This window comes from Hyperoodon ampullatus, assembly GCF_949752795.1.
Source record: "Hyperoodon ampullatus genome assembly, chromosome: 7".
In the NCBI taxonomy this organism is placed as follows: domain Eukaryota; kingdom Metazoa; phylum Chordata; class Mammalia; order Artiodactyla; family Ziphiidae; genus Hyperoodon; species Hyperoodon ampullatus.
Window position 1 is genome coordinate 12,548,619 of NC_136920.1, and position 27,936 is coordinate 12,576,554.

Consider the following 27,936-nt stretch of genomic DNA (forward strand, 5'->3'; position numbering starts at 1 on the left):
CTAGCGTGCCGAGATGACCAGGTCATCCTGCTTGGTGGGGCTGGCCCCATGGCCGGTGGGGGTGGAAGTCCGGATCTTGTCCACTGCCAGGCACTCCTGGCTGCTGAGGCCCGTGGGTGTCAGGTCCATGAGCTCGCCCGAGGAGCTGAGTGGGAAGGAGGGCGACAACGAGATGCCCGAGGAAGGGTCGGCTGAGCCAGCGAAGAGCCTTGGGGGCTTGGGCACCAGGTTGGGCTCAAACTGGGCGCGGAGCAGGATCTCTTGCTGGCTGGGGGACTTTGGGCCCTCGGCGTAGTCGCTGGTGGGGCTCTCGGGCACCACCATGCAGTAGAGGTCCTGGAAAGAGCTGCTCTTGCTGTCCAGGTTGAAGAGGCTGTCGATGAACTCGGCGAACTCCAGCACCTGAGGGCTGGGCGAGTCCCCCAGGCGCCCGTCGTGCAGCGCCAGCTCTCCGCTGCGGGGGGCTGCCCCGCCACCACCCCCTTCTTCCAGCTCGTTGTGGGCGGCTGCGCTGGGGGGCCGCTCGGGGGTGATGCCCCCGCTGCCCAGGGTGGCCTCCAGGGGCTGCGTGTCCTGTGAGTGCTTGGACAGGCTGTCGGCCGCCAGCAGCTCAGTGCGCGAGCTCAGGGACGGGTTCTCCTCGGGGATGGCGGGGTCGATGTAGAAGAGGTGGCCCTCGTCGCGCTCCAGCACGGCGTGGAGGCTGGGCGAGCCGCGGATGCTGCGGAAGCCGGAGGAGCGGCGCGAGTCGAAGCTGTACAGCGACTCCGTGTCCGAGAGGCTCTCCATGGTGGCCAGCGGCGCCCGCCGCGACTGCAGCTCGGCCGCCAGCCGCTCCTGGGTGGACAGCAGCAGCAGCTCCACTGGGTCCTGGCGGGCTGCCGCGGCCACAGGGGACAGCAGCTGCCCCTCCGAGAAGCCCTCCAGGCTCATCTCAGACTGGGACTTGCTCCTGAGGGGGCAGGGAGGGGTGAGACTCAGCGGGGCGGGGGCCCACCCCTAGCTCCCCGGCGGGAGGGAACTTGGGGAGGGGGAGGAGGGGAAAGTGGTTGAACAGTCTGGGGACAGGGAACCCTCCTTTTTAAAAACCAGACCCCAAGATAGAAGACAAGAGAGTCGATGCAGGGCTGAGCTGGGGAGAGGAGGCCAGGGGCCTGCACTGGTGCCCATCACTGCACTGACTCGCTGTACCCACCTGGAGACTGAGGCCCAGAGAGATTGGCTGCCCCAGGTCACTGGAGGCAGAGGTGGAAGGGTAGAGAGGGAAGGAGGGAAGGTAGGTAGGCAGGGAGAGAGCATGGCCCAGAGCCGCCCCCGCTGGGTCCAACCCCACCCTCCGGGCCAGCACCCCTCTGGGCCCCTTCCTGAGCTCCTATCACTTCCTTCCTCACCCGGGGGTTCCTCCCACCTCTCCCATGGGGTGTAGCCCTCTGCTGGATGGGGCCCTGGAGCCCCTTGTCTCTGCACACGGGCCTGCAGGGAGTGAGTGAAGGGCCAGGGTGGGGGACGCAGCAGTCACTGCAGCTGCGAAGGGACACTGGCTCCCCCATCTGGTCATGCAGCCGCTATGGGAAATGCTTGTAAGATAGGGAGAGAAGTCCAGGTGTCCCCACCAAGGGCCAGGAAGCAGCCACCACCCTCTTTAGCAGCCTCTAGGCCAGATCTGTAACCTGGACCCAGGACCTGGGCGGGAAGGGTCCCAGAGAGGCAGGAGGATCCCCACCCACCCCAGGAGCCACGGCCTCAGAGCCCAACCCCCAAAAGAGTGTGTTGAATGTGGGGTGTGTTTGCATCTGGAAGCAGGTACACGCCTGTGTTTCTGCGTGCAGCATGCATATTAGGCGTCTCTATGTCAGTCGGCCCATGTATCTGAGAGGCTGGGTCTGGGTACAGGTGCATCCATCATTTACACACATGGCTGCCCGCACAAGTGTGTCCTTGTGTCCAAGCGTCTTGGCCTCTGTCTTGGTGTGTGTTCTATACGTGAGTCTGTCTGTATGGGGCTCTGTGAACTCAGAGCTACTATTTGTGAACACATGTATATACACGTGTAAGCTTGTATGTGTGTGCGTGTAAGTGCACGGGTGTCCATCTGTTTGGGTCTAAACAGCTATGAGTGAATCTGTGTGTTTGTGGTCAGGGGTCTGTGCATCCCTAGACGCCTACTAGCCCACATGGGCTTCAGTGGTGGCAGGCTGGGGGACAGTGGGGGCAGAGCAGGAGAGACCCCGAGCAGCGGAGGCAAGTTCAATCCCTCCCGTGCACCTGTACAGAGTGGCGTGAACATACGAGGGCCCGGCGCGTACACAGAATGCACACGTGCACAAGCATTCGTGCTTTTGCTGAGAGCATGTGTGTGGCCGCTGCACACACCCTCTGGGGCGGGGCTGCGGGGCGACGGCGCTCACCTGACACTGCTGTTTCGGTGGTCTGCGGCGGGCAGCTCCAGGGCCAGGCCGGCGGGCACAGGTGGTCCCGTGGGCAGCGGCTGCTGCTGGAAGATGAGCTCGGGAGTCAGGTCCACCTCCGTGGGGCTCACCATGACCTTCGCAGCAGAGAGCAGGGCTGTCTTCCCCTTGTTGTAGTTCTCCAGCACCTGGGGACAGGACGGGGAAGCTGGTGGCGGTGGAGGGGTGACAATCACGTGTGGAGGCGGGGCAGCAGGCCAGGCCTCTCAGGCCCGGCAGAGCTTCATGGGGTCAGCCGGGCCTGCTCTCCTCCCCACACAGGGCCCGGCTCCTCCGGGAAGGTCGGGGCCAGGCCCCGTGATCGTGCCTCGCCCGCCCCACAGATGGGACAGGTTGGACTTTTCCTACCCTGTGGTCGGCCCTTCCATGGCCGGACAATGGCCAAGGCTGCCCCTGCTTGGCCATGCGTCCACCAAGTGCCAGGTGGCCTTCAGGGTTTGCACTCAGCCTGCCTCAGGGACAGGTTCCTGGGTGTCTCCTAGCCCCTACCCACCACGGGACCACACGGTGGTGTGGACAGAGGCGGGTGTGGAGCCCAGGACACGAGTGGGCTCCCTGGCCCACTGAGTGTCCAGGGAGCGTCGCACCCTTGTGTGTAACATGGAGATGGAGACCCGGCCAGCCAGGCACCGTGGGGCTCACCTTGTTGAGCCCCTCCATGACCACATAGGGGAGGTGCTCGTGCAGCATGGCCGGCGAGATGATCACCTCGTTGAAGGCCTTGTTGTCGCCCCAGATGGCGAAGTACGTGGGCTCCTCTTGCTCGCAGCAGCTGAGGGGCACAGGGGCCAGAGGGAAGTGGGTGGGCGGGGGGCAGCCTGGCCTTGGCCCCCAGGCCCCTGGCCCTGCTCTCTGCCCTGGCTTGGTGGGGGTGGGGTGGCCTTGGAGACGCCCTGCCCGCCTGGACCCGCAGGGCTGTGTCCCCGGGCTCCTTGCTTCTGCCTCACCTCAGCCCTCGCCACCAGCCCTCCGCAGCCAGGAACATTTATGCCACACGGAGCCGGAAAGCCTGACCTTGAGCCTCAGCCCCGATCCATACATAGCCCTGTCACCTGCTTGTGGCCTGGGCCATACCTGCTCCACCCCAGGGAGGGTCCCGGCTTGCAAGCCGTTTGTCGAGGAGGCAGCCCAACCCTCTGAGAGTGCGGGAAGGGGTCGGGGATGAGGTGGGAGAGGTGGGAGAGGTCGCCGTACCCGCCCTCTCCTGGTCTCTCTCCTGCCCCCGCCAGCTGTCTGCCAACTCATCCCAGCCGCGATGCCAAGTGACAACTGAGGCGTGAGCTTGGCCAGAGCTTTAGGGTGACCCTCCAGGGCGTCCACTTTTAAATGGATGAGAGTGGGGACAGCTGGGAAGGGTGACACTGGGGACGAAAACTGGGACCGTCAAGAGAGGAGCCTGGAGTCCTGCTCTGGATCGGCCTGTCGTTGCACTTCCAGGACCCGAGGCTGGGGCAACCCTGCTGTGGGCGCCCTGGGCCACCGTCACCAGCCTCTGTACCTACGCCCCGAGGGTGACAGAATGAAGGCTGGCCCCACCCTCCACTCCCCTGCCCTGGCTGCCGCCACCTCCCAGCTGACCGGGGCGCAGGCAGCACCTACCAGCACTGTTCCGCTGGGTGGTTGTGGACCACGTGGATGATGCGGCCGGGGGGGTAGAGAGGGGTGCTGGCTGACAGGGCAATGGTCAGGTCACTGGGGTGGGTCCAGAGCCGCGTGCTGGCCAGGGTGGTCACCTCCAGCTCCTCAGGCAGCTCCGACTTGGGGATGCATTTTGTGGCCCCTACAATGATTCGCCACTGTGGGGACAGGGAGAAGAGGGGGATGGAGCTGAGTGGCGCTGCCCGGGTGGGCAGGGGGTGCTCAGGAGAGCTCACAGGTGACGGTGGGGAGCTGGGATGGCCATGGGGCAGAGGGAAGGGCAGTGCCCAGTGAAGAGGCGGCGGCTGAGGTGTCCAGCGGCCACGATGGCCGAAAAGGTGCCAAGGACAGATGACATGGAATGGCTGAACTTCAGGGCTGCAACACCAGTCAACCCCTTATCTAGCGGAGGGGAAACAGGCCCAGCAAAGGGAGGAGACTTGCTCTAGGTCATCTCGTAAGTCAGAGGCAGAACAGACCCCGAAACTCAGTCCAGCTGCACCCATCAGGCCCGGCACATCTGAGTCGGCTCCCCGCCACTTGCCTCCTGGGCCTGACAAGCATCCGGGACTGGGTCTGAGAGGGGCAGTTCCATGTCCTTAGGCTCCTCCTATGCCTTCGTTGCCCGCTCACCCCGGCACCTGGTGCCCTGCCTGCCAGATGGTCACGGGCACAAAGGCTGGGAACAGTCCCAACTGGGCTGAGAGGGTGAATGGGGTGAGGGTGGGCCTGGGGGCACAGAGGCCCTGCTGGGCCTGGCCGGCCACCCCCTGCCCACCTCAGGGCGCCTGGCTGCAGCATGCCCACCCCCAGCCTGGAATGCTGAAGGCCATGCTACAGGAAGTGTAGCTCCAGTGTCCTCTGCAGGCCTGAGGAGGGGTTAGGGAGGGCTGGTCCTCTCCTCTCAGCTGCAGGGAAAACCAGAACAAACTGCCCCCAGAGCCCCTCCCCAGGCGACCTCCAGCCTCCCTGAGCCTGGGGATCGCAGTGGGCTTTGGAGGAGGCCTTCCTGTCACACTCGGAGCACTGACCTCGGGACTGCTTTGTCCTAACTGCCGGCAGCTCTGTGCCACAGGAATCAGGACTCAGGAGCCCTTGGTTCCAGTCCTGACTGCGTTACGACTTGCTGTGTGAGCAAAAGCAAGTCCCTTGCCCACCCTGGGCCTCCGTTTCCCCATCTGCACAAGGACAGGTAGGGGGCAGATGGCGTGAGCTCGGAGATGCTGAGGGCCTGGTGGCCTGAGGTCCCCAAGACATCAACCATACCCCAGCCTGGCCTCACGTGGCGGGGGGCCGAGGGACAGGTGGGGCAGAAGACAAATGGGGAGCCCAGAGTCCAGGGTGCCCCGGCGGCGGGGAGGGGAGTGGGCTCACTTTGGGCTTGGTGCTTCGCTGCAGGACATCCAGCAGCTGTCTGCGGAAGCCTTCCAGCTGGGAGAGGCCGATCCTGGAGAAGGAAGCAAGTCGGGGCGTCAGCCTGAGCTGGCCCAGGACAGGGAGACGGGCGGGGTGAGGGGTGGCAGGGCTCCCGGGAACAAGAAGCCCAGGCCATCAGGGTCACGGGGTGGGTGAAGAGCCTGCAGCTCGGCAGGGCCCAGCCAGGACGGGGAGGCCAGGGAGGGTGGGCCGACCTTGCCCTCTCACCCTGGACACCTGAGTTGGGGGGATTCTGGGGGTCTCTCGAGGAGGTGGGAATTTGAGTGAGAGAGACGGGGCACCTGGGTGAGGCCCCGAAGTGGGAGAACAGCCCAGGCCAGGCAGGTGGAGAGAGGGAGCGACTTGCCTGGGGACAAGGTCTTTGCCCAGGACCACAGCTGTCACAAACTCCTTGGAATACTCCATGGCGTCCTCGCTGCAAGGAAAGCCGAGGGGGTGCTAAGGCAGGGGAGGGGCGCGGTGTTCCCGAGCGGGCTCGGCTCCAGCACTCCAAGACCCTCTGGGGAGCGGGGCTGCCTGCTCCCTGCCCACCTATCCCGTCAGCAAGGCTTTGCTGGGGCTAGATCCCAGGGTCCACCTGGCTTTTGCCAGAAGCCCCGCCTCCACTCTCCAGGCCGTTCCCAGGTTCCCTTATGATCGGAACCCAGACTGCCCAGTCCAGCCCCCTGACTGAGCCAGCTCCCTGCGCTGTCCACCCGTCAGCCCCAGCCAAGTCTGAAGCCCCAGACTGCTCACCTCAGCAGGCCCCCTGGAGGGGAGTAGGCAAAGCACTTGAGGGTCGGATACTGGGGGCGCAGGAGGAAGGAGAGGATGGCAGCCGTGCCTGCGCCCAGGGAGTGGCCCACCACTATCAGGCCGTAGTGTTTGGTTCCGCGGCCCTGGGGACCGAGAGAAGCCCTGAGAGTCCTGCCCCGCTGCCTGCCAAGCTGACACCAGGGAGGCAGAGGGGGCTTCCCAGAGTCCTGGGATCATGTCTGTGCTGTGTGGCTGGTGGGGCAGAGGAGGGGACAAGCTAGGCCCCCCCAGAGGAACTTCTTGGGGAGACTATATAACAAACTCCTATTCATCCTTCAAAACCTTGCACAGAGGTTACCTCCTTGGAGAAGCCCTTCCTGATTTTCCAGGAGAGGCTTGCTCCCTCCTAGATACTGCATCCGTACCTGGGATAGACCTTTAAATATAATGATTACACTCTACTATAATCATTTGGTCACCTGCTCCCATCCCTGTGCCCCAACCACTAGACTGGGGTCTCCTGAGGCCAGGGACTGCTTGGCTTTGGGAAGGGCAGTTGGGAGCACCTCAGGAGCTGCCTGCCTGCACAGGGAGGAGCGGGCAGTGGGCAGAGCCCAGATCGCCCTCAACCAGGGCAGCACCCCTTCTATCTGTTCTGCAATTATTTTCTATGTTCATTCTGCTCAACATTTTGGAAGCCCCAGAACTGAGCCATCTTTCGCCTCCAGTGCCTGGCACCGAGCAGGTGCTCACAGCTGCGTGGGGCTGAGCAGGGGTGTTCAAGAGGAGCTGGTACAAAAGAAGAAAGGGCCAGAGGGGGTGGGAGGGACTGAGCACGTGAGGAGGGGGCTGGGAGCCAGGGATGGAAGGAGAGTGTAGGAGCCTGGCCTGCAGGGGAGGCTCCATCATTCACCTGTCCTGTCCCCAGTCTGTTGCCCTGGGGGAATGCGAGCTGGGTGTGGCAAGGGCTCATGGCATGGAAAACGCCTCACCAGGTCTCGCCCGAAGGCCTGGGACAGGACCATCTCCTGCTCCAGCTTCTTTTTGATGTACTCAGCTGAGAGGACCATTCCCTGGGTGAGGAGGAACAGAGGTGGGTGTCACAGGGAGGGAGGGAGGCCTGTCAGGGACCAGCAAAACCACAGGGATGTGGAGCTCACTAACCCTGTCCCTCCCATTTCCCCCTTTGGTCCTCATGACAAGCTGGCTGGGGGGGGTGGCTGGCCATTTCACAGATGAGAAAACTGAGGCTCAGAGGGATGGTGCGTCTAATAGGAACCAGTGAGATCTCTTCCCAGTTGCCTCCTTGAGCTCTTGTAGGACAGGATCTGTGCCGGGCAGGGCTGTGGGGGTCCTGGCAAGTGGGGGGCAGTGGACTTTCCAGATGAATCCGCACCTCTCTGAGCAGTCTCTCCTGGTGAGCCCAGTGGCCCCGGGGGAACCCCCACCCCAACAGGACAGGCCTGCGTGCTGGCAGCGGAGAGGAGAAGGCCAGGGGCCACGGGGGGAGCCCAAGAGGAGGGGTACCTTGTGTCCCAGCCAGGTGCCATGGTGCCCCTCTACAGGGAGGCGCTCGGCGTCACCGGTCAGGTCTGTCAGGGCGTCCTTGTGGGGAGAGAGGACGGTGAGGGGCGGGACTGAGAACAGGAAAAAGGAGGCGGGCACCCTCGGGGGCTGTGAGGGGGTCCACGGGGTGGGCTGGGTCACTGGGCAGCGTACCTTGGGGGACAGGGTTCCCCGGATACTGATCACCACCTTCTTCTTGTCGTGGTCCACTGCCACGTAGAAGGGGGTTTCATAGACCTAGGAGAAGGGCGTCTCATGAGCCTGAACGGCCCCCAGGGGGGAGCCAGATTTGGGGAAGTGACTGAAGCCGGTCTCCTTCAGGGCCCGGGAATCTGGCTCCACTGGCCACTGGGCCCCTGACGCCTGCAAGGGTCACAGTAGGTCCCTCCCAACCCGGCACACAGCCTACACGGCCTTGCTAATTCCGCTGACCCGGGTGCCCTGAGCGCTGCCATCCTGCCTGCTCAGTCCTGAGGGGCTGCCCCCTCCCCAGTGCCTCCTGCTTCTTCCCTCTCAATTCCTTCCCCAAAGGCTGGGGCCAGGAAGCCCCAGTGCCGGGTGCGGGGTTGGGGTCCACTTCCTAGCCCCAGAGCAGATGCAGGCCAGGATGTGGGGAGAAGGAGGCGGCCCATCTCTGGTCTGCCCAGCGAGGGGAGGCCTGGAGGCTTCGGCCAGCCATGCCAGCCAAGCCAAGGGCTCCTGCCACTGAGGGGGACGGCGTACACACCCCAGGCCGCAGCGCCGCCTGCCTCCTGTGGCCTGTGGAGGCCCGAGGCTGGGGGAACGCTGCATCAGCCTGGCAAGTCCCTCACCGCATCATGGCAGGAGGTGTAGACGATGTCCACCGCGGTCATGTTCTCATCCAGGAAGTGGCGCCGGATGGCGATGGCGTTGCAGCCGCAGCAGTTGTCTTCCTCGATGGTAACTCCAGGGGCAAACCGGGGCCGTGCGGGACACAAGCAGCACCTGGGCGGGTGGCAGAGGGCTCAGAGCCAGGGACCCCGACGGAGCAGTGGTCTCCCCCATCCTCTCTGGAGCTGGTTCTTGCAGCTGTACCCCCTCTCCAAAGCCTCCCCTGCAAAGCTCCACCGGCCCGGCCCGGGCCCAGCCCTCATCTTACTCGGCCTCTCGGCAGCACAAGACCCAGTGGGACTCGCCCTCCCCCTTGAAACGCTCTCCCCATTCGGCTGGAGGCACCCTCTCTCCTGGGCTGCTTCTCCCTCAGGGGCAGCCTATTGTACTCGTCCTCTCACTGAGGACCCAGAGCTCAGCCCCGGAGCTCCTCTTCTCGCTAGCGACACTCGTTGCTGGGGCCTCATCGTCTTGAGCTTTAAATACCACCTATGCGCCTATAAGCCTCAGAGACCTGCTCACATTCCACTGCCTGTGCAACACCTCCTCCCAGATGTCCCACAGGATTGCAACCTTTCCAGGCTCCAGTCCCTGAGGCTCCGCCCCCTGTGCTCCGGCAGTCCCCACACCCACCCCTCAGGGCCCAGCCTCGCCATCAGGTCCTCATCCCACCTCACATCCCACACCAGTCCGTCAGCACGTCCGCTAGCTCTGCCTTCAAATTCAGATCTGGACTCCGAACGCTTGCCCTCGCCACCACCCCCTACCCTGCTCCAAGCCACCTTATCCCTGCCTTGGAGTGTCACAGGGGCCCCCTGACTGGTCTCCCTCATTTATACTCGCCCCTTACGTTCTCAACATGGCTGGCAGAGTGACCCTTTAAGATACACTTCAAGCCACATCACTGCACTCAAAACCCTCCGAGGCTGCCCTTCCTGTCCAGTATAAAGGCCAGAGTCCTTGCAAGGGCCGAGGGCCCTGCCCCATCTGGCCCTGGTCCTCTGGCCTGTTGCCTCTGACTCCCCTCGGATGCGTTGGCCATATTCCTGCCTCAGCCTCTGTGCACCGTGGTTCCCTCTGCCTGGAACATTCTTCTCGTGGTTTCTGCGTGGCCAGATCCCTCACTCCTTCAGGCCTCTGCTCAAATGTTATGCTATGGGAGGTCCACCGCCTGGGCCACCTCATCTGACATAGCTAGCTCCTGCCAAGCCTGACAGCACAGCCAGCCTAATTTTTCTCCAAAACACTGACGTGCTCCAATGGGCTGCATTTCCTTGTCTGTGCCTTGCCACCAGGCGGTGGGCTCCACAGGGCAGGGTTCGCTCTGCTTGGTTCACAGTTACGTCCCCAGCACCAAAAACAGCGCCAGGCACATAGCAGGATTCCCCAAAATGAACGGGTGAGCGGCTGAGCTGGGCACCCAGCTCGCGTGCAGCTGCTCCTCAGGCCACCAGAGGGGGCCAGCACCCAACAGATGGGGCCCTGGAGCCTGAAGAGCATGTGACCTGTGTCTGCCTGCTTTCTTGGCTTGACGGCTGAGATTTTATTGATACTAAGAATCCTAGATCTTGGTGATGCACAGAGGTTTGTCTTCACTCGAGCAGCACCTGAGGGACTAATACATACCCCTCACTGGGAAGAGGCCTCCTGAGAAAACCCAGGGTCGAGCCAAGTCTCGGAAGCAACCAGGCCTGGGGTGGGCAACCACCTCCATTTACTCTGGGAGACCCCCACACCCCTCCCCCGCCACTGCTGGGCCAAGTGGGGACAGGCCTGGGCCTGTGGGCCAGGCTCCCGTTTTCAGGCAGCTGTGGCCCCTCTCCAACCTCAGTCCCGCCCTCTAGCACCGAGCACGTGGCTGCTAAAGCATATGTAGTCTTCGGAGACAGAGACCTGGGCTTGAATCCTTGCTCTGGTGGCCCTTCCTGACCGCGAGGGCCTGGTGGGCAGGTGCTGAGAGGTACTTCACAAGGCTGGGGTGAGATCAAAGGCCCAAGATGCAGGAAGCACCTGGCGTACAATAGGCACCCAATAAATGGTGGTGCTCCCTCTCTCCAGGGAGAAGGCTGCCCCTGAGTCAGTGATCTGAGGGCCAGGGGAACCGATGAGAGCAGCGGGGCCAGCAGCCTGGAAAGGAGGGGCCCGCGGCACCTTCGAGGCCAGCACGCCCGCCTAGAGGAGGCTGGGGCGCTGAGGGGCTCAAAGGTCCTGGGAGCCTGAGGACCCGCTTGGCCCACGGCAGGGCCTCTCCCGCCCACAGGAGACTGACCACACGTCCAGGGCAGGGCTGGAGCCGAGTGGGGTGTCCCCAGGGTGGCGGGGCCATAGCCAGGCATGGCCTGCCATGCTCTGTGTGGGACGGGAGGACCACTGCAGGTGAAGGGCCTGGGCCTGAGGCAGGGGGGCTGCCTTCCTTCCTCCAGCCAGTGCTGGGACTCTGGGCTGCTGTGGACAGGCTGGGACTCAGAAAAGGGAGCCCGGCCCTCTGGCCTCCATCCCGACACCCTTGGCTGTAGGCCGGGACTTCAGGCCTGCCTCTTCTCCGCCCCCCAGGGCACCGGGCTCTCACAGGGCCCTCACAGGGTCTGAAGTCCTTCTGCTTCCTCTCCCTGCAGCACTGAGAAGCTGCTGCAAGTGCAGCCTCGCTCCTGTCTGCAGAGCCCCTCAAGTGCCCAGGCTGCCAGTGACTCCCCGGCTTCTGAAATACCCCACAGGTGGGCAGGATGAACACTGCCTGTACAAATGACGTCCCCACTGTGCCAGTGAGAAACGGAGCAGGGCTGTCGGAACCCAGGTCTCCGGACTCCTGGCCCAGTGCTCGTTTGGAGAAGCCTCTCAGCCGCTGCAGGGGCTCCCAAGGATGCTGGGGGGGAGAAGCAGTGTGCGGGCTGGCAAAGACGGGGAGGGGCGTGGGGATGCCCTGGTCAGCTGTGTCAGTCACTGGGGGATGGTGAGAACAAGCCTGAGAGCCCCCCAGCTTTCTGGGAAAAGGAGGCTGAAGGAGGGAGTGGCTACTTGGGCCCCAAGGGCGATAGTGTCGTGGAAGAGAAGCTGCCCGCCCAGCATGCCAGCCTTTCCGGAACAGGGAGCCCAGGGAGCTGTCCTCCTTTTGCCCGGCCTGGGCAGAGCCTGGAGACACCAAAGACGGGGAGGGGCCCTCGTGGAGCCGAGCCCTCCTCTGGCCCACTTAGGAAAGCAGAGTCCACCCCGGCCCCCGGCGGTGGGCTAAGGGCGGCACCCGGCTGAGGCCTTGCCAACTCCTTGTGAAGACGGCTGGAGCCTTTCACAAAGGGCCTTCTTGCTGCCCTTCCAGAGGCTTCTATGGATTGGGCCTCAACTGGGAAAGGCCTTTCTTCCAGAAAGGCAGAGCACAGGAAGGGAGCCGGGAGAAGGAAGATGCGGGCAGAGGGGAGTAGTTGAGGGGGCAGGGAGAGAGATGGGACAGGGGTAAGTTGCACAGCCAGATGCTGGGCAACGTTTCATTTCGTCCTCTCAAACATCCCCATTTTACAGATAAGGAAACTGAGGCTTGCAGAGGTAGACCGACTTGCCCAAGGCTGCCAGTGACAAAGCGTGGATTCAAACCTGATACCGTGTGATTCCAAAGCCCACGCTCTTCCCCATCCAGGGATAACGCCGAACTAGAAAGGTTGAGGCCCAGAGATGGTGCAGAAGAGAAGCAACGCGGGCCGCAGGGGGCAGGTTAGCAGGTACGGTCCATTTAGGGAGAGCCCCCCATGGGCAGGCCCGGCATCGTGACCACAGCCCTCCGTACATGCCGCTAGCTAGGGGGACGGGCCAGTATACTCACGAGCAGGACCGGGCCAGCTGGCAGAGGCCACAGGCCGGCTTCCGCATCAGGTACATGGGCCACCCGTAGGCAGCCAGGGCAAAGAGCATGTAGTAGCAGACCTCTTTGTAGCGGAGCATCTCTTGCTGGAAGAGACGAGGACGGTCACCTCCTGCCGTTCCTGCCTGTAGCCTCAGGGCCCATGGGCTCCCCTCGATGGAGGATGGAGGCAGGAGCTGCCCTCCCAACGGGCTGAAGACCACCCCCACCCCCGCCTTGGAGGACCCGCTCCTCCAGATAATTGCATTTCCCTAATTATCTCCATGCAACCAGGGCACGAATCCTCCTAAGACCTGTCCCATTGCTCCAGTCTCAGAAATTAATGATTTGGGGACAGAAAAACACTCAGAGCACTGGATCGATCGAGAAGGGTAATTTAACCCTGAGAGGCCTGGACCCTCCGGAGGGGGTTGCCCAGGCCACAGAGCAGCAGGGCCGGCCCTGGAGACATGGACATGCTGGGGACCAGACCAGTGGCCCACCATCAGGGCGTCTGGGCAGATTGGGATCTCTGAGAAAGGGGCTGGTTTGAAAGCTGGTGTCTGAGGCCGGTGGCTGTTATCAGCCTGACGGTTGCAGGAAAGCAAGGAGGCCCAGGTATCCCAGCAAAGCGGCTTCCAGTGTTCTGGGTGCCCCAGGCACCGGGGACTCCTGCACTTAGAGGGAATTAGTCACCTCGTAAAAGGTGAAGAGGGTGATTAGTCATCTTGTGAAGTGAAATAAACAGCACCTTCATCAGGGCCCCGAGGGGTAGAACCGTCCCCTGGCTGCTCTGTCTGCTCTCCAGGAAAGCATTGGAGAAGGCAGTTATCCTCTTTGGCTCAGGCAGGAGGGCGGGGCGCTGGCACCTGGAGGCTCAGCTGCCCCTCCCCTGCCCCCCACAGGCGAGAGAGGGCATGGTGAGAGTGAGCCTGGGCAGCCCCGGGAGGCTGGGACGGCTGCTCTGGGCACATGCTATGGACAGGCTATTCTTTTTTTTTTTTTTGCGGCACGTGGGCCTCTCACTGCTGTGGCCTCTCCCGTTGCGGAGCACAGGCTCCGGACGCACAGGCTCAGCGGCCATGGCTCACGGGCCCAGCCGCTCCGCGGCATGTGGGATCTTCCCGGACTGGGGCACGAACCCGTGTCCCCTGCATCGGCAGGCGGACTCTCAACCACTGCGCCACCAGGGAAGCCCTGGACAGGCTATTTTAAGAAGGGATACAAATGCCCATTTTGGGGAGCGGGGGCAAACAGACAACAGGCTTTTCCAGGGGATTCAGACGTGAAGGATGAATCCTTTCTAACACTGTCCCGACTGGCACCACCGTATACTGGCGCCGTGCAGGGAACGGGGCTCAGGATGGGTCATCCCCTCCCCACCGGGGCTCTGGGTGAAAGGCAGGCCCAGCACTGTTTATGCTGCTGCAGGAACAGACTCAGAGGGGTCAGGGACTTGCTCAAGGTCACAGCCCCCCGCTACACTAAATCGGTTTGCTTCTGGGGCGGGGCCGGCTCTCCGGCTGCAGTTTCAGCCCTGGGCGAGGAGCTCCTTTACTGGGACACACACACCGGATTTCTCCTAAAGGCGCTTAAGAGGTTCTGCTACTCAAAAAAGCTTGGAAACCAAAGTGCTGTGTCCTGCTGCCTTTTGTAACAGTGACAACCGTGGCAATAATAGCACCAGCTCACCCTCCTGAAGCCCTTTATCATCTCAGGAGGCCAGGACCAAGCATTCTGAGCACCGTGAGGCCGATTCAGGGCTCTTTTCTGTAGAACCAGTGTGACGCAGGGGTGGGGGTGGGGCCGCTGGGGGGCGGACTCGGGAGGAAGGGGGCGTGAACTGAGAAGGGGGGCCGCCTGGAGGGCTGGGGGGGGCCGCGCAGAGCAGGTGTGCCCAACTCTGCAAGGGCAGCGGGCAGGTGGTCTGCTCGGCTCGTCCCGGCAGAGGGAGAGAGGGAGTCGGCACGGGGTGGAGGCGGGTGGGCCCGACTCACCGAGTTCTTGAGGTCGAGGTACTTGGTGTTTCTGGTCACCGGCATCCCAGACAGGAAGGCCAGGATGTCATTGTTGGCCTGGAAGACAGGCGCGTTCGGGTGACTGCCCCGGGCCCAGCTGCACAGCTGAGAAAGGGGTCCAGGCCCCCAGCTCTGCACCCTGCCTGCCTCCCCAGGGCCTGAGAGCCCAAAGGGGCGTGTGGTTTCTAGCTCTCCAGTTTTCCAAAATCTGAGGTCTCCTCACATCTCCAGCTGCTCCCCTCCCACCCAAAGCATCAATCCCCTGGGACGTCGCTAGCCCAGGCCGGGAGAAAACGTATTTTGCATGGGATGCCGGGAGACCCCAACTAGGACTGTAGTGTTGGCTGGGGTGGGGTGGAGAGGCAAGCGCAGAGGCTGGAGCGTGGAGCTGGTTGCTTCATTGGGCCCCTGTGATTAGACGTCCCCTGGGGCCCCGGAGGCAGCCTTGCGGCCCCGCAGAGGGAAGTCACTCAAGCAAGAGCCACGAGTGGTGAAGGGTGAGCTGGGGAAGGGAAGGGAGTGAACGTCAAAGGGTGGCCTCCTGGGCCAAGAGGGTGGGCGGAACCCGGGGGGCAGCAGGGGCGGCAGGGAGGGCCCGGGAGGAGGGCGGCGCGGGGAGGTGGCCTGAGGATGGCCGCGTGCTCACCTCGTCCAGCACGGCGTTGCGCTTGGCCCGCTGCCGCTGCCGGAGCAACACCAGGCCAGCGATGATGTCGGAGGGCACGATGTCCAGGTCTCGGAAAAACTCGGCAAAGAGGTAGGCGATTTCCGAGTAGGCGTCCTACGAGGTCCAGGGATGCAGGAGGCGGTGGCAGGGGAGCAGGAGAGAGGACGAGACACAGGGCGTGAATGCCCGGGGCTGGGTGTCTGCTCGGGGTCCCCTGTGCAAGCTCCCCCCAGCCCCCCACATGCGGCCCTTTGCAGCCGTGACCCTGAGGGCCCTGTCCTGGGCTCCGGGCCCCTGTAGACCCGGCAGAAGCTGTCCCAGACACCGCTGACCCTTGTCCTTCGGCGCTCACCGGGCACCGTCCACCCCACACAGATGCCCCCGGGAGCCGTCTCCTGTTCTTCCCCCAGGACTAGGAATCAAGGCCTGGGCCTGGCCTGTTTCTCCTTCGGCCTTTCTCTCTAGCAGAGGAGCCAAAACTAAGCTCCTGGCTGCTTTCCCCACACTGAGTTTCTTCCCACCTCCCACCAGCTGTGACCTTGAATGCCCTGCTAAGGGCTGTACAGAGCTCTGGGTCTCAGGCCCCCTCCCCAACCTGTCCACAGTTGTAGGCTCAGGGACCCCCACCATGTGCCTGCAGAAGGGGCATGTGACCTGGGGCCACTGGCCCCCCTAGCTGTCCTGCCAGCTCTGTTCTCAGGACAGCCATGCTTGGGGCCTGGGGGCGGGGGCAAGGCAGACAGATGCAGCCCTGCCAGCAGAGTGCAGTCTTCCCTGCCTCACGACAAGCTGAAGTCTGGAACCTCTTCCCTAACTGGTCAGGAGAGGCTGTGGTGGGAAGAAACTCATGGCAACTGGTTTTCTCTCGCTGGGTTTCACCCTTGAGTATCTGGCACACGTCAGAGAGGAAAAATCAAGGGCTGCAAACTCAAAAGCCTAATGGGGCCAAACAGAGCCTGCTACTGCTTTGAGAGGCCCGCCTTGGGCAAATCTAGAAATACTGAACTTGTCCTAAACTCCCCTGATTTTTAAATGTTGGCAACCAATTCAAATTTTTAAGCAACACAGCATGAGTTGATCAAAACGTTCTCTGGGCTGGACCTGACCTGACCTGACCCCCAGGCCGTCAGTGTTTGATGGGACCTAGGTTTTGGGGACCCCCGGCCTTTTTGAGAAAAGACGTTCTGCTTTTTCCCCAGGCTCCAATGCCAGCCCTGAAGCTGTCTGCCAGGAGGGGTGGGTGTGTCCTCTGCGCGCCCTGAGCTGAGACCCCTCCGACTCCCCCAAGAGCCCTGGGGTGGGGGGGGGTGCTTCCCACCCACCAGGGAACCTCTGGGGGTGGGAGGGACTTTCTTACGCGTGATTACTCACTCCACGGCTCACCAGGGGCTGCTAGTGGGTAGGAGCCACTCAAGGCTTCCAGGGGCTTCCATGGAGGGCACCTGCTGTCTGGCTTGGGGACGAGTGGTCTCCTGACCTCACTTGCTCTGCCACTAACTAGCTGTGGAATGCTGAGTAAGTCACTCCACCTCTCTGGGCCTCAGCTGCCTGATCTGCAAAACGAAGGGTGGGACTAGATGACCCCTAAGGGCCCTGACAGCGCTGTGGTGGGGCTCCACCGAGGGCCCCCCAGGGCCCTGCCTCCCCTCCCCAACCCGGGGGCCACCCACCACTGACCCGCAGCACCCTGGCGGGTGCAGAGGACTAACAGTGCACATCGAGGGACGGATCTTCCAGAGGGACCTGCACCTGCTGAGATGTTGCTTTTCTCTGTCTTCAGGTTGCCCTGATATTTGAGTATCTCTTCTCCTAAACTAAACTCTTGAGTTCAAAGGGGGTGGATAAAAGGTCTTCACATTTTTCTGTCTCCTTGACAAAGCAAGGGGTTGGCTGTTTCACATGCTGGAGGGAGTCCTTCAGTGAATAATAACAGGTCCTCTTAGGAGCAGGCTGTCACCTCACTCCTGCTCAAAGACCAGCCCTGCCCCACCCGGCAGAGCTGCAGAGAGAAGGCTCCTGAGTCGCCGACAGCAGGATGTGAGCCCCAGGACGGCGACTTCCCAGTACTTACTGACTGGGAGTCCTTCGTCCGAGTACAGCAGAGGAACACTTTGAGCCGGCGTGACCAGCTGGTGGCCTGACCCTCTTCTAAGCGGTGCCTGCAGTGGGGGAGAGTTGGTATGTGTGAGGTCAGAGGGCCCGACCAGAAGAGCTGGGCCCAGACATTATAGAAACAGGACAGCCTGTTCCCAGGACCCCAGCAAAGGGCTCCCCAGTAGGAGGGTCTAGGGGAGAATAGGCCTGGGTCCGGCCAAGGCTGGCCGGCCAGTGACCTGGCTATCAGCCAGCAGGGTTCTCCCTGGGGGGCTCCTGGTGGCCTAAGATGGTGCACTGTTGGCCGAGGCCAGGGCCTACGCTCCCAGCTTCTGGCAGACTGACAATAGCACACTCTGGGGGCTTCAGAGCTGGCAGCCCTAACTGGGGGCTGCCCTGCGGCCCACTCCAAAAGCTCAAATCAAGAGCCCTGGGAGATGGTGGCAGGGTGCTGGCCTCTCTGCCGACTTGTTTCCTGGTCTGGAGCAGACCTGCCCAAGAGACCTGTTTCCCCTCTCAGAAAGGATCTCTCACACTGTCTGTACTTGGGGAAGTCTAAGGGGCTGAATGAGGCTCTGCATTCCTAAACTCCTTGGATCTGTTACATTAGAGGGGAGAGGGTCCCTGTCCTTCATCTGCATGGCTGGCCCCTGTCTGTTCCACCCTCAACCCCAGCCCCAATGGGTCTGGCTGCTCTGATGGGGAGTCAGAGTACCCAGGAGTCTGCACCCAAAGGGAGAGCAATTGACCGATTATTCACGGAGACGCTTCCAATGCTGGGTGCCCAGAAGTCGGTGTGTTTTGAGCATAAAGATAACAGATCCAATATTAAACATGTAAATTTCCAGACTGAGCAAGAGGGGCTGGCTTGCTTTTGTAACACGTGCCCTCCCATCGGCTCCTTCAGAGCCTGGTGCTGGGTGGTCAGGCGGAGCAGACACGGGTGGCCCTGGATGCCTGCAAGGCACTTAGCATCCATCAGGAGTGACAGACCGGGTCCCCCTCCCCTGCCTCTCGGCTCCTCTTTGCAACTAAGGGCCGCTTCCTGCTCCCAACCCTGGTTCCACCGGCCATGGGCCACAAGGACAGGGAAAGCCACAGAGCCTTCCAGGGCTACAGGAGGGGGTTAGGAAATGGTGCAAGGGATTGCTATTTCTGGGACCTGCCAGCCCTAAGGGACTTGGGCAGCCTCACATCCTAAGCCAACGTCCCCCTTACTGGGGACTTGATGAAGGGACAGCATGCTGGCCAAGCTGAGTTCCCAGAGCATCACATTCTTTAACCCTTTCTAACCAAATGGGCTTTTAAACATTCGCAGAGAATTTCCTCCCTTCCCTCTGGCAGATGTTAAGTGCTGTATACTCTACTGCAGTACCCTTTATGCCCACCTGGGGGCAGATGGAGCCAATGACACATTTGGCATAAAGCATCAGTTAGGCTACATAGACCAAGACAGGGAGAGATGCACTAAATCTGCACAGAAAGTGGGCTTCTTTGGTGGCACGGTGGTTTAGAATCTGCCTGACAATGCAGGGGACACGGGTTCGAACCCTGGTCCGGGAATATCCCACATGCTGTGGAGCAACTAAGCCCGTGCGCTGCAACTACTGAGCCTGTGCTCTAGGACCCGTGAACCACAACTACTGAGCCCGTGTGCCACAACTATGCACACCTAGAGCCCGTGCTCCGCAACAAGAGAAGCCACTGCAATGAGAAGCCTGTGCACCGCAATGAAGAGTAGCCCCCGCTCGCCGCAACTAGAGAAAGCCCGCAAGCAGCAACGAAGACCCAACGCAGCCAAAAATAAATTTAATTAATTAATTAAAAAGTCTGGACAGAAAGTTCATGGACCCAGCACCCCCCGCCCTGGAGCTCACTAAAGTGAAGGGAGGGCAGACACTCCTTCCACAAAGATCCAAGGTCAGGCTCCTAGGAAGTAGTGGTGGGAAGAACCCACCCCAAACCCCACCAGATTTCACTGGAAGGAGAAAGAGCAAAGGACTTAAACAGGTCCCTGACTCCCAGAGACTAAAATAACCCGTTGGTATGAGGCAGTAGGGCTTGTGCACAGCCCCAAACCTGGAAGCAGATGAAGGGTCAGCAGGCTTGAAAACGTCCCTGTTCGAAAAACCGTCTGTTGGTTTCAGAGCATTGGGAGGGTGAGCGGGGAAGAGCCTGAGAGGTGGTCACAGCAACCCAGCTGTGGCCTGGGCTGCCCTCCCAAGCCCGCTTAAGAGCTGGACAAACCACAACAGGTGGGGACCTGTGAGCTTGAGGACTCTCACTACCCGCACAGGGCCTGGCACCGCTGGAAAACCTTCTAATTCAGATGACAGCCACCGACAACCCCCAACTACAAAGGCGTTGGCTGCCCTGGGCCCCAAAGGCAATTACCCAGAGTTGGGGAGGGGAGAATTTTTTCCCCAGGGCCCCAGGAGCCCAGAAACCAGGCCAGGTGGGGGCATGTGCTTGGAATGAGCAGAATGGTCCTGGTGGTAGTGGCCAGCTGCACCCGGAAGAACAACAGGCTCTGGGGCCTTGGCTCCAAAACCTGGCATTTGGGGCTGGGATGTGGCCAGCCCAGGCATGGGTGAGGCTCTGGCTGCAGTGCCGAGCTGACATGGAGGGCCCAGGGGAGCTGGGACACAGAGGTGCACGAGGGTGGGGTGGGGGCCTGGGCAGCACACTCCCCTGGCTGAGGGCTCCTGACCCTGCTGCCTTGGGCTGGGGATGGAGTGCCAGCTCCACTCCCCACCAGCCTGACCTGGGGCAAGTGACCTACCCTCTCTGGGACTCAGACCCCTCATCTGTAGAATGGGTCTCACAACCGCACCAGGGTTGGCAAAAGGATTAAACAGACGGATGGCGGAGAGGGCTCAGAGCAGGGCCTAATGCAGAACAGAAGCTCAGTATATAGGAGCCACTGTGACCCACCCTGGAAGCACCCCCCTCTCTTTTTCTTTCAATAAACAGGAGCCCTGTGAATGTGCCTGGACGTCCTCCCGCATTTTCTCTGCCATGGCACGGCCTCCCCGCCCTTCTCCAAAACATCTGTGCAAAACATGTTCCCTCCAGGAAGTCTTCCTTGGTTAACCTCCTCCAGCCCCCTTAATCCTAGAGGCAGCCTCGCCTAGTGCTTAAGAGCAAGGGCTCTAAAGCCAGACTGCCTAGGCTTGACCCCAGCCCCACCATTTACCAGCTGTGTCACCTCAGACAACTCACATAAGCTCTCTGTGCCTCTGTTTCTTCCTCTGTGTTACGGGGATGACGCTAACGGCTACCTCAGCGAGTTACTGCAAGTTAATATACGCAATTCTTGGCTTGCCGTCTGAGGGCTTCCTACCATTACTCTCGTGTTGTTAGCGCTGAAGATGATGACAGTGGCTGCCATTTACTGAGCACGAACCTCCCATGAGCACGGTGTTAATCACTCTGTTAAACCTCACAGCAGAGCACGAGGCAGGAATTACTGCGGTTCCCACTTTACAGACCAGGAACCTGAGGTAAGCCTTTGGGCTGGTGCCCGGGGCTCACACAGGTTGAGACGCCGGGAGGGAGGTGTGGGGCCGGCCTCTGCCCACCGTCAGCAAACCCCGCGGGGGACGCCCGCCCGCCCGGCCCACTGACCGCAGGTTGTAGGTCCGCAGGTTGCGCTGCCTCCTCTTGGTGGCCCTCAGCTTGACAAAGGTGCGGCCCGTGGGGTCAAAGACGCAGAGGACGGTGATACAGACGCTCAGGATGACCACCCAGTTGCAGACAACCATCCCTGTGGAGGCGGCCATGGGAAGCCAAGGGTCATGGTGCTGGGGACACCTCTCTGGCTCTGAAGAAGGGGCACTGGAGCCTCCCTACCCCCAACTGCTTCTGGGGCCCAACAGCAAGGCTCCAAAGGCCCTGGCCCTAGCCTCTAGCCACACAGCCGTCCCCTGGCTGAGCCGTGACCCCAAGGCCCATCCTTGGCACGAGAGACAGCTGTGTGGGTTTCCGGAGCCCCGGGCAGTGCTGTGCCTGCTGCTGCCCCTGAAACCCAGGGTTCCCCAAGGGGGTATGGCAGACTGCAGGATGAAGGCAACCTGCCCGGCGTCCTCATGGAAACTGCTTCCCTCTCACGGTGCCTGAGCTTCCTATTCTCTAACCTGACCTGTCCTCTCCATCCCGGGGCTGCCCTGTCTAACCTGGCCCTGTGCCCTCCACGCCAGGGTTAGGGTTAGGGCTGACCCCGTCCCCTCCATCCCGGGGCTGCCCTGTCTAACCTGGCCCTGTGCCCTCCATGCCAGGGTTAGGGTTAGGGTTAGGGTTAGGGTTAGGGCTGGCCCCGGCCCCTCCACCCCCGGGCCAACCAACATACCGAGCGTGACGTTTTTGGCAGTGAGGTCATTGCAGGAGGTGTAGTACTGAGTGAGCCAGACGATGCCCACGATGGCGTAGATGAACTCGATCACCAGGATGGCTGCAAGGAGAGCAGGGCCCCAGCTGAAGGACGGGGAGGCCCTGGAACCTGGGCCCGGCTCCTCCTGCCACAGGATGCCCGGCCAGCTCGGCAGTAGACTGCCCGCTGCCCCTGCCACACAGGCCTCGTGGCACAGAGGGCCCAGGGAGTGTGGCTGTCCCACCACTGGTTCTACTCATGTGCCCTCAGGCCCCGACGCCCCCCTGAGAAGGTGACTGCAAAGGTGCATGACGAAGAGGCGTTTCTCTGTTCGTTCAGGAATTAGAACTATATCCATGAACTCTGGGATCAGACATATCTTAGGCAAGTTACCTAATCTCTCTGAGCCTCCGTTTCCTCATCTGTAAAATGGGGGTGACAAGGTCCATGGTACAGGGCTGTGAGAACTGGGTGATGGGGTCTTCACTTCATGGAAACTGCTATTCCCAGGAGGAGGCATCTGGCACTTGAGGCAGGAGAGGGAAGGGACCCCAGCAGCCAGCTGCCCAAGGTGCCCTGCCCAGACCAGAGCAGTGGGCCCAGGGCTGAGATGGGGTTAGGGAGGCGGGTGGGAGAATTGACAGCCCCCCAGGGGGCAGCATTGGAAGCCCCAGCTCTACAGGCATCCCAGTGTGGCAGCCGAGAGCCCAGGCTTTAGAGCCAGACAACCTGGGTTCAAATCTCAGCTCTGACACTCATATGCTTATTAGCCATGTGACCTTAAGAGAGCAAAGTAGGGGGCTTCCCTGGTGGCGCAGTGGTTGAGAGTCTGCCTGCCGATGCTGGGGACACGGGTTTGTGCCCCGGTCCGGGAAGATCCCACATGCCGTGGAGTGGCTGGGCCCGTGAGCCATGGCCGCTGAACCTGTGCATCTAGAACCTGTGCTCCGCAACGGGAGAGGTCACAACAGTGAGAGACCCGCGTACCGCAAAAAAAAAAGAGAGCAAAGTAACCTCCCTGGGCCCCAGATTCCTCATCTGCAAAATGAGACCAACAATGGCTCCTCCCTGAGTTAACACGGGAAGAGGACTTAGCACAGGCCACAGGAGCACAAGAGTGTCCACCAGGAGTGACTGGGAGAGGCGGCTGGGACCCGAGCCCAAGGAAGAGGAGACAGGCGGGTCCTCCGGGAGCTGGTCCAGGCCCCTGAGGGGCTTCCCTGGGAGGGTGGGGGGCTGTCTGGGGAAGGATCACAAAGCAGCTGAAGAGATATGCACAGCCTAGATGCAGCAGCGGTCGGCAACCTTTTTCTGTAAAGGGCCACAGAGTAAATAATATTTTTAGATGTTGTGGGTCATAACGTCCGTCACAACTACTTGGCTCTGCTGTGGTCATGCAAAAGCAGCCAGAGGCAATAAGTACTAAATGAATGAGTGTGGCTGGGTGCCAATAAAACTTTATTTAAAAAACAGACGGTGGGCTGCAGTCTGCCCACCCCCGGTCCAGAAGCGGGCCCAGTAAGTCTGCCTGCTCGCTGCTGGCCCCGGTGCTGGCACAGGGCCCAGCCCATCGTGTGTGGCTGAAAGAACGCTGGGCCCAGGAGGAGGGTGGGGGTGGGGGTGGGCCGGAGCGGGCCCCTCACCCACGGCAGGGGGCCCTTACCCAGGCGCACGTAGAGCACGTACTGCATGGATTCGCGGGGCTCCGTGTAGAGGATGCCGCCGCGCATGCTCAGCCAGATGATGGCCATCTCAGCGATCATGCAGCTCAGCAAAATGCCCAGGTAACCGCGGCCGTGGTCCACCAGGTTCAGGGAGCAGGCCTCGTTCGGGTTGTAGACCAGGCCGAAGAGCACCACGGACAGGATCACAAACCTGGGGGAACGTGCACGTGAGAGGGGCCAGGCGGCCCACGCACCTCCCATGGCCTCTGGCGGGCGGCCACACGCAGCCTGGACTCGGGGTGGAGGGCTTCACTGCTCTGGGAGCAGGACCACTGTCTACCTGGCAGCAAGTCCCTCTGAGGACACGGGCATCCAGGGACAGGGGAACGAGAGCAGGGAGCCCAGCCACCAGCCGTGGGCAGACCGCACAGCAGCTCCGCCCAGTGCTGGGGTCAGGTCCGGCTGTGCCCACGCGGGGTCTCTGGGCTCCACGGGGGTATCGCCCTAAAGGCGTAGCCGTTTCAGCACCAACTCCGGGGAGCTGGGAACAAAACAGGTTGGGACAGATGGCCAGAAGGCCTCCTTCCAGGCCTGTGGCGTGGCCCCGAGACTCACCAGGTGGTATGTAGGAGGAAGAGGAAGATGGCTGGCAGGACGAGGTCATCGCTGCCCACAGACCAGCGCCGCCGGAACACCACGATCCCGGGCATGGCTGGCAGCTCTGCAGAGGCTCAGCGGGCCTGGCGCTCACCTCCTGAAACAGAGCAGAGGACCCTGAGGCTGCCCGGGCTGCTGCGGCACCCAGGGCCACCGTGCTCCTGGTCAGCCGTGCCCAGCAGCAGAGGCGTCTCTCCCAGGCCCTACAGCCCCAGGGCTTTCAGGCCCATCCCTGGGCAGGATCCACCTCCCACTGTATCCACCCCCTGGAGCCGATATCTAAAACTGTAGCAGCCAGACACTGGCTTCAGCCTTACCCCTGAGGACTCTCCTCCCCGCAAGACTGGCACAGACCCCTTGGGATCAGCTCTGCCTGGGGTCACCGCAACAGGAACTGCTCAGCTCCCTTAAAGACCTGGGCTCACCCCTGCCTCCCTTTCCATGGGATCAGGGAGCCCCCTCATCCACCGCCTGCTGCCCAGTTCATGCTGTCCTTGGGGTTGGGTGAGGGCTTCCCAGGCCAAGCCTGAGCCTGTCTCCCGGCATGAGCCGAGCCAGGCAGGTGGAAGGCTGAAGGCCTTGGGGAAGGTGGGGGTGAGGGCATGCGTGGGGCTGCCACACATGGAGGATGGGAGCACCCAGCACACAGTAGGTGTTCAGTAAATATTTGCGGAATGATGTCTTCCGTTTCGTGCTTTGCTGGAATGCTGGGAGCACGCTCCATGACTTGATTTTCCCCCCGTCAGACAGAATTCCCAATCACAGCTATGCCTCTTGGCAGGGAAGGACGTGGTTGAGACAGGGGGTCAGGAGCGTCGCTGGGGTGCCCAGCCCCTCTGCCGGAAGGGCAGTGGGCAAGCCCCTGCGGGTATCCCATCCTCCTGGCGACCACTGCTCCCACACCCACCCTGAGCCATGCAGCCTTTACCGCCCAGATCTCAACTCTCTGAAGTAGCTGAATTCAAGTTAGCCACAGGCAAGCTCAGGGAGGAGGGCCCAGGAATCCGGGCCCCCCCACCTCCCTAGAGCCCCAGGAACCAGGGCAGGGGCGCTGGCTGGTTGGCTCCCCACAAGGGGGGGCCCGGGAGACACGGGTGAGGGGCTCCGGGGCAGCCCTGCGCTCAACTGTGCGGAGGAACCCCTGCTGCGGGAGGCTGGGTGCTGGTGGGCAGCTGCCCCCAGGCTGGCAGAGGCTTACATGGCACCTGGTCCAGAGGTGGGTGGCAAGTCCTCCTCTCCCCGGTGACGGCTCCAGGGAAAAAGAGTGTCTGCGGAGACCGGCATCACTCGGGAAGTGGCCAAGGCTCCCCGGCCGGTGGGCGCGGCCCTCAGGGTGGGCGACAGGGTGTGGAGCCAGGTGGCCGGCCAGCACGTCCAGCCCAGCCTGTCTCGGTCGCCCTCTCCCTGGTGCAGCCACTTCATCCAGCCGCTGCCAGGCTGCTCCCAGAGAGGTGGCGGCCTGGCGGGCAGGCTGGCGGGCTAGCCTGCTGGGGTCGTGCCTACTCCTCCCCCCACCCTCAGGAAGTGACATCATCCCACTCTCTCCAAGGAGGAGTCGGAGCACGGATTCTGGGAAGCAGGAGAAGGATGGAGAGCGCGGAGCTGCGTGGCGGGGTGTCCGGGGGGTGGGGGTCTGGGACTGCAGGAGGCTGGGGCTCCAGTCCTGTGACTGTGACAAGTGGCTGACTGCACCGGCTCCGGTTTGAAAGGAGGGACGGGATGGGAGGGGCTGGGACTCCATGGGTGGCAGCAGGGCTGGGAAGGACAGAGCTGCCAACAGCTGGTATTTCAGCCGCCAGCTCTCTACAGCCCTTCCCTGATTCCAGGTGGCCCACGGAGGGTGAGTTGGAGCGTGGGGTTGGGCTCAGGGGCCCCTCATACAAATGAAGTGACTGAGAGGTCCCAGCAGGTGCTGCAGTGCCGCTCTAATCAGGCCAGACCCCGGCAGAGGAAGGGGAGGGCTGTCCCAGAGGGGCTGGCGGGTGAGGGCTGCCCTGCCAGGAGCCTAGAACATCTCGTTCTCAGGGATGTAAGGGTGAACCCTTCCCAATCGCCTGCTCTCACCCCCGCCCTTCACCTCTTGGACTCTAGAATGGCTAAAACTCCCTCAACTCACACGTATCATTCACTTAACAACCTCGGGTGCACGCGGCCCCGCCCTCCCTGCTCTCAGGCGGGAGAGGTAGGGTGAGCCTGGCACCCCTGCAGAAGTGGCCGAAGATCTGTCAAGACCCTGGAGTGATACAGCCAGTGGCAGCCTCTGTCCCCCAGCTCAGGGAGTGCCCAGCCGACAGCTGTGGTCAGTGCCAGTCCCACCTAGGTCACATGGCAGGGCTGCTGCGGGCTGACCCCACCGGGTGCCCCATCACAGGCCTGGGGACCACACCCCGCGCCCTCCAGCCTGCACCCGGGCCCAGCCCACCACTACAGAATCCTAGGCCCAGCGCTGCCTGGCTTCCAACCCGGGCTCCATCACCCACTAAAGGTATGACTTACTAGTTGTGCCTCAGTTTCCTCATCGGTAAAGTGTCGATTATCCCCACCTGCTAAGGTCTAGTGCGGACCATACGAGAGGGCCCAGCAGTGCTGGACAAAGCCAGCGACGGTCTTAGCTCAGGCGGGCGAAGCAGAGGGAGAGTGCGTGAACCCGGTGGACCAGCAGCCCCTCCCCGGCCTGGGCTAGTGGATTCTCCAGCTGGTCACCACCAGGTCATGGTGTGGGCTGGGGGTTGACAGGGCCTGTGCTGCTGCTGGGGGGAGGATGGGCCACTCTACTCCATGCAGATTCATACATCTCAGGGCTGCTATTTTTAAGGGCCTGAAAGACGCCCTTTCTCTCGAGACCCCAGCCCTTCACAATGGGGGCCTGTTCCCCTGCTGGGGATGTGATTTCATCCGGAGGAAATGTCTCAGGATGGGGGAGGGCAGAGGCTACTTCCTGGTCCGGGTCTGCCACAAAGCACCACCTCTGGCTCTCCTCCCCTAGGGCACAGGGTCCGTGCCCTTCAGTAACCTCAGTGGGGGCAGCACACAGCCTCCCTTCCTTACCCAGACCAGGGGCACTTCCAGGGGAGGTGTGGTGCCCCCGCCGGCGGGCGGGGGAGAACAGGGGCACTGCTGGGCGCCTCCCATGCCCCTGGCTGGGCACCCCCCAACAGAGGCAGGTGTGTGGGGGGGCACCAGGACAACCCCACACGTGGATGCAATGACTTGAGTGGCACTCCAAGGCCCCCTTCTTCCTCCACCCACAAAGCCCAATTTCCTTGATGGAGATTCAGGCCCCCGAGTTAAGTATTAATCATTCTCGGGGTTCCTCTCTCTAAAAATGCAAAACTGTTTTCTAAAATGCACATGCTGATCCCTACTTTAAAAACCTTCCATGGCTCCAGTGGTCTGCAGGATAAAGTCCAAGCCTCTCAGGCAGCAGCTAATGGCCTCAGTAACTGGCAGGCAGGCTGTGCAACCTTGGGCAGGTGCCTTGGCCTCTCTGAATCCTGGAGCAGGAAGATACTCCCCAAGCCCTAAGGATCCCAGGCATAGACAGGCACAGGGCCGCCTTCTGGCTGGGGAGGCACTCCAGCCCCTTCTCACACTGCCTCACCCTCCTTCCCTGACCCCCCAGACTTGCTGCTCCCTAAAAACACCTCAATGGAATCTGTGCTTTGTTTACCCCAGTTCCTCGGCCGGTAAAATCCTACTCATCTTTCTCAGGGCCGACCAAAAGTCACCCCCCCTTTGAAACCGTCCCTGACAGCAACCCACACTCCTCTCATGCAGAACAGGCTGCTCCCTTATGGGACCCCTCATCCCAGTGTAGCCCTGGGCACACTGTCTTAAACTTGCGGATTCCTTGCTGCCCATCCCTGTCCCAGCTCAACCGAGAGTCCCGGAGGGCGGGGGCCTTGCAGCATTGCTCTCCTTCACAGCCCCTCTCCCCCTGGG

General features: G+C 61.9%; 1 protein-coding gene across 1 annotated transcript; it reads right to left on the minus strand.

Annotated features, from left to right (window-relative positions):
- DAGLA (diacylglycerol lipase alpha) lies at positions 1-24,047 on the minus strand (the record flags this gene model as incomplete). Its single annotated transcript, XM_079707552.1, has 19 exons — positions 1-952; positions 2,409-2,596; positions 3,111-3,240; positions 4,068-4,264; positions 5,481-5,553; positions 5,890-5,958; positions 6,279-6,421; positions 7,271-7,351; positions 7,806-7,883; positions 7,998-8,081; positions 8,657-8,810; positions 12,508-12,632; positions 14,523-14,600; positions 15,190-15,324; positions 17,282-17,369; positions 20,932-21,070; positions 21,653-21,754; positions 23,337-23,548; positions 23,953-24,047. 19 exons carry the CDS (start codon positions 24,045-24,047, stop codon positions 1-3), a joined length of 3,123 nt encoding a protein of 1,040 aa, XP_079563678.1.
- Positions 24,048-27,936: the final 3,889 nt, after the last annotated feature.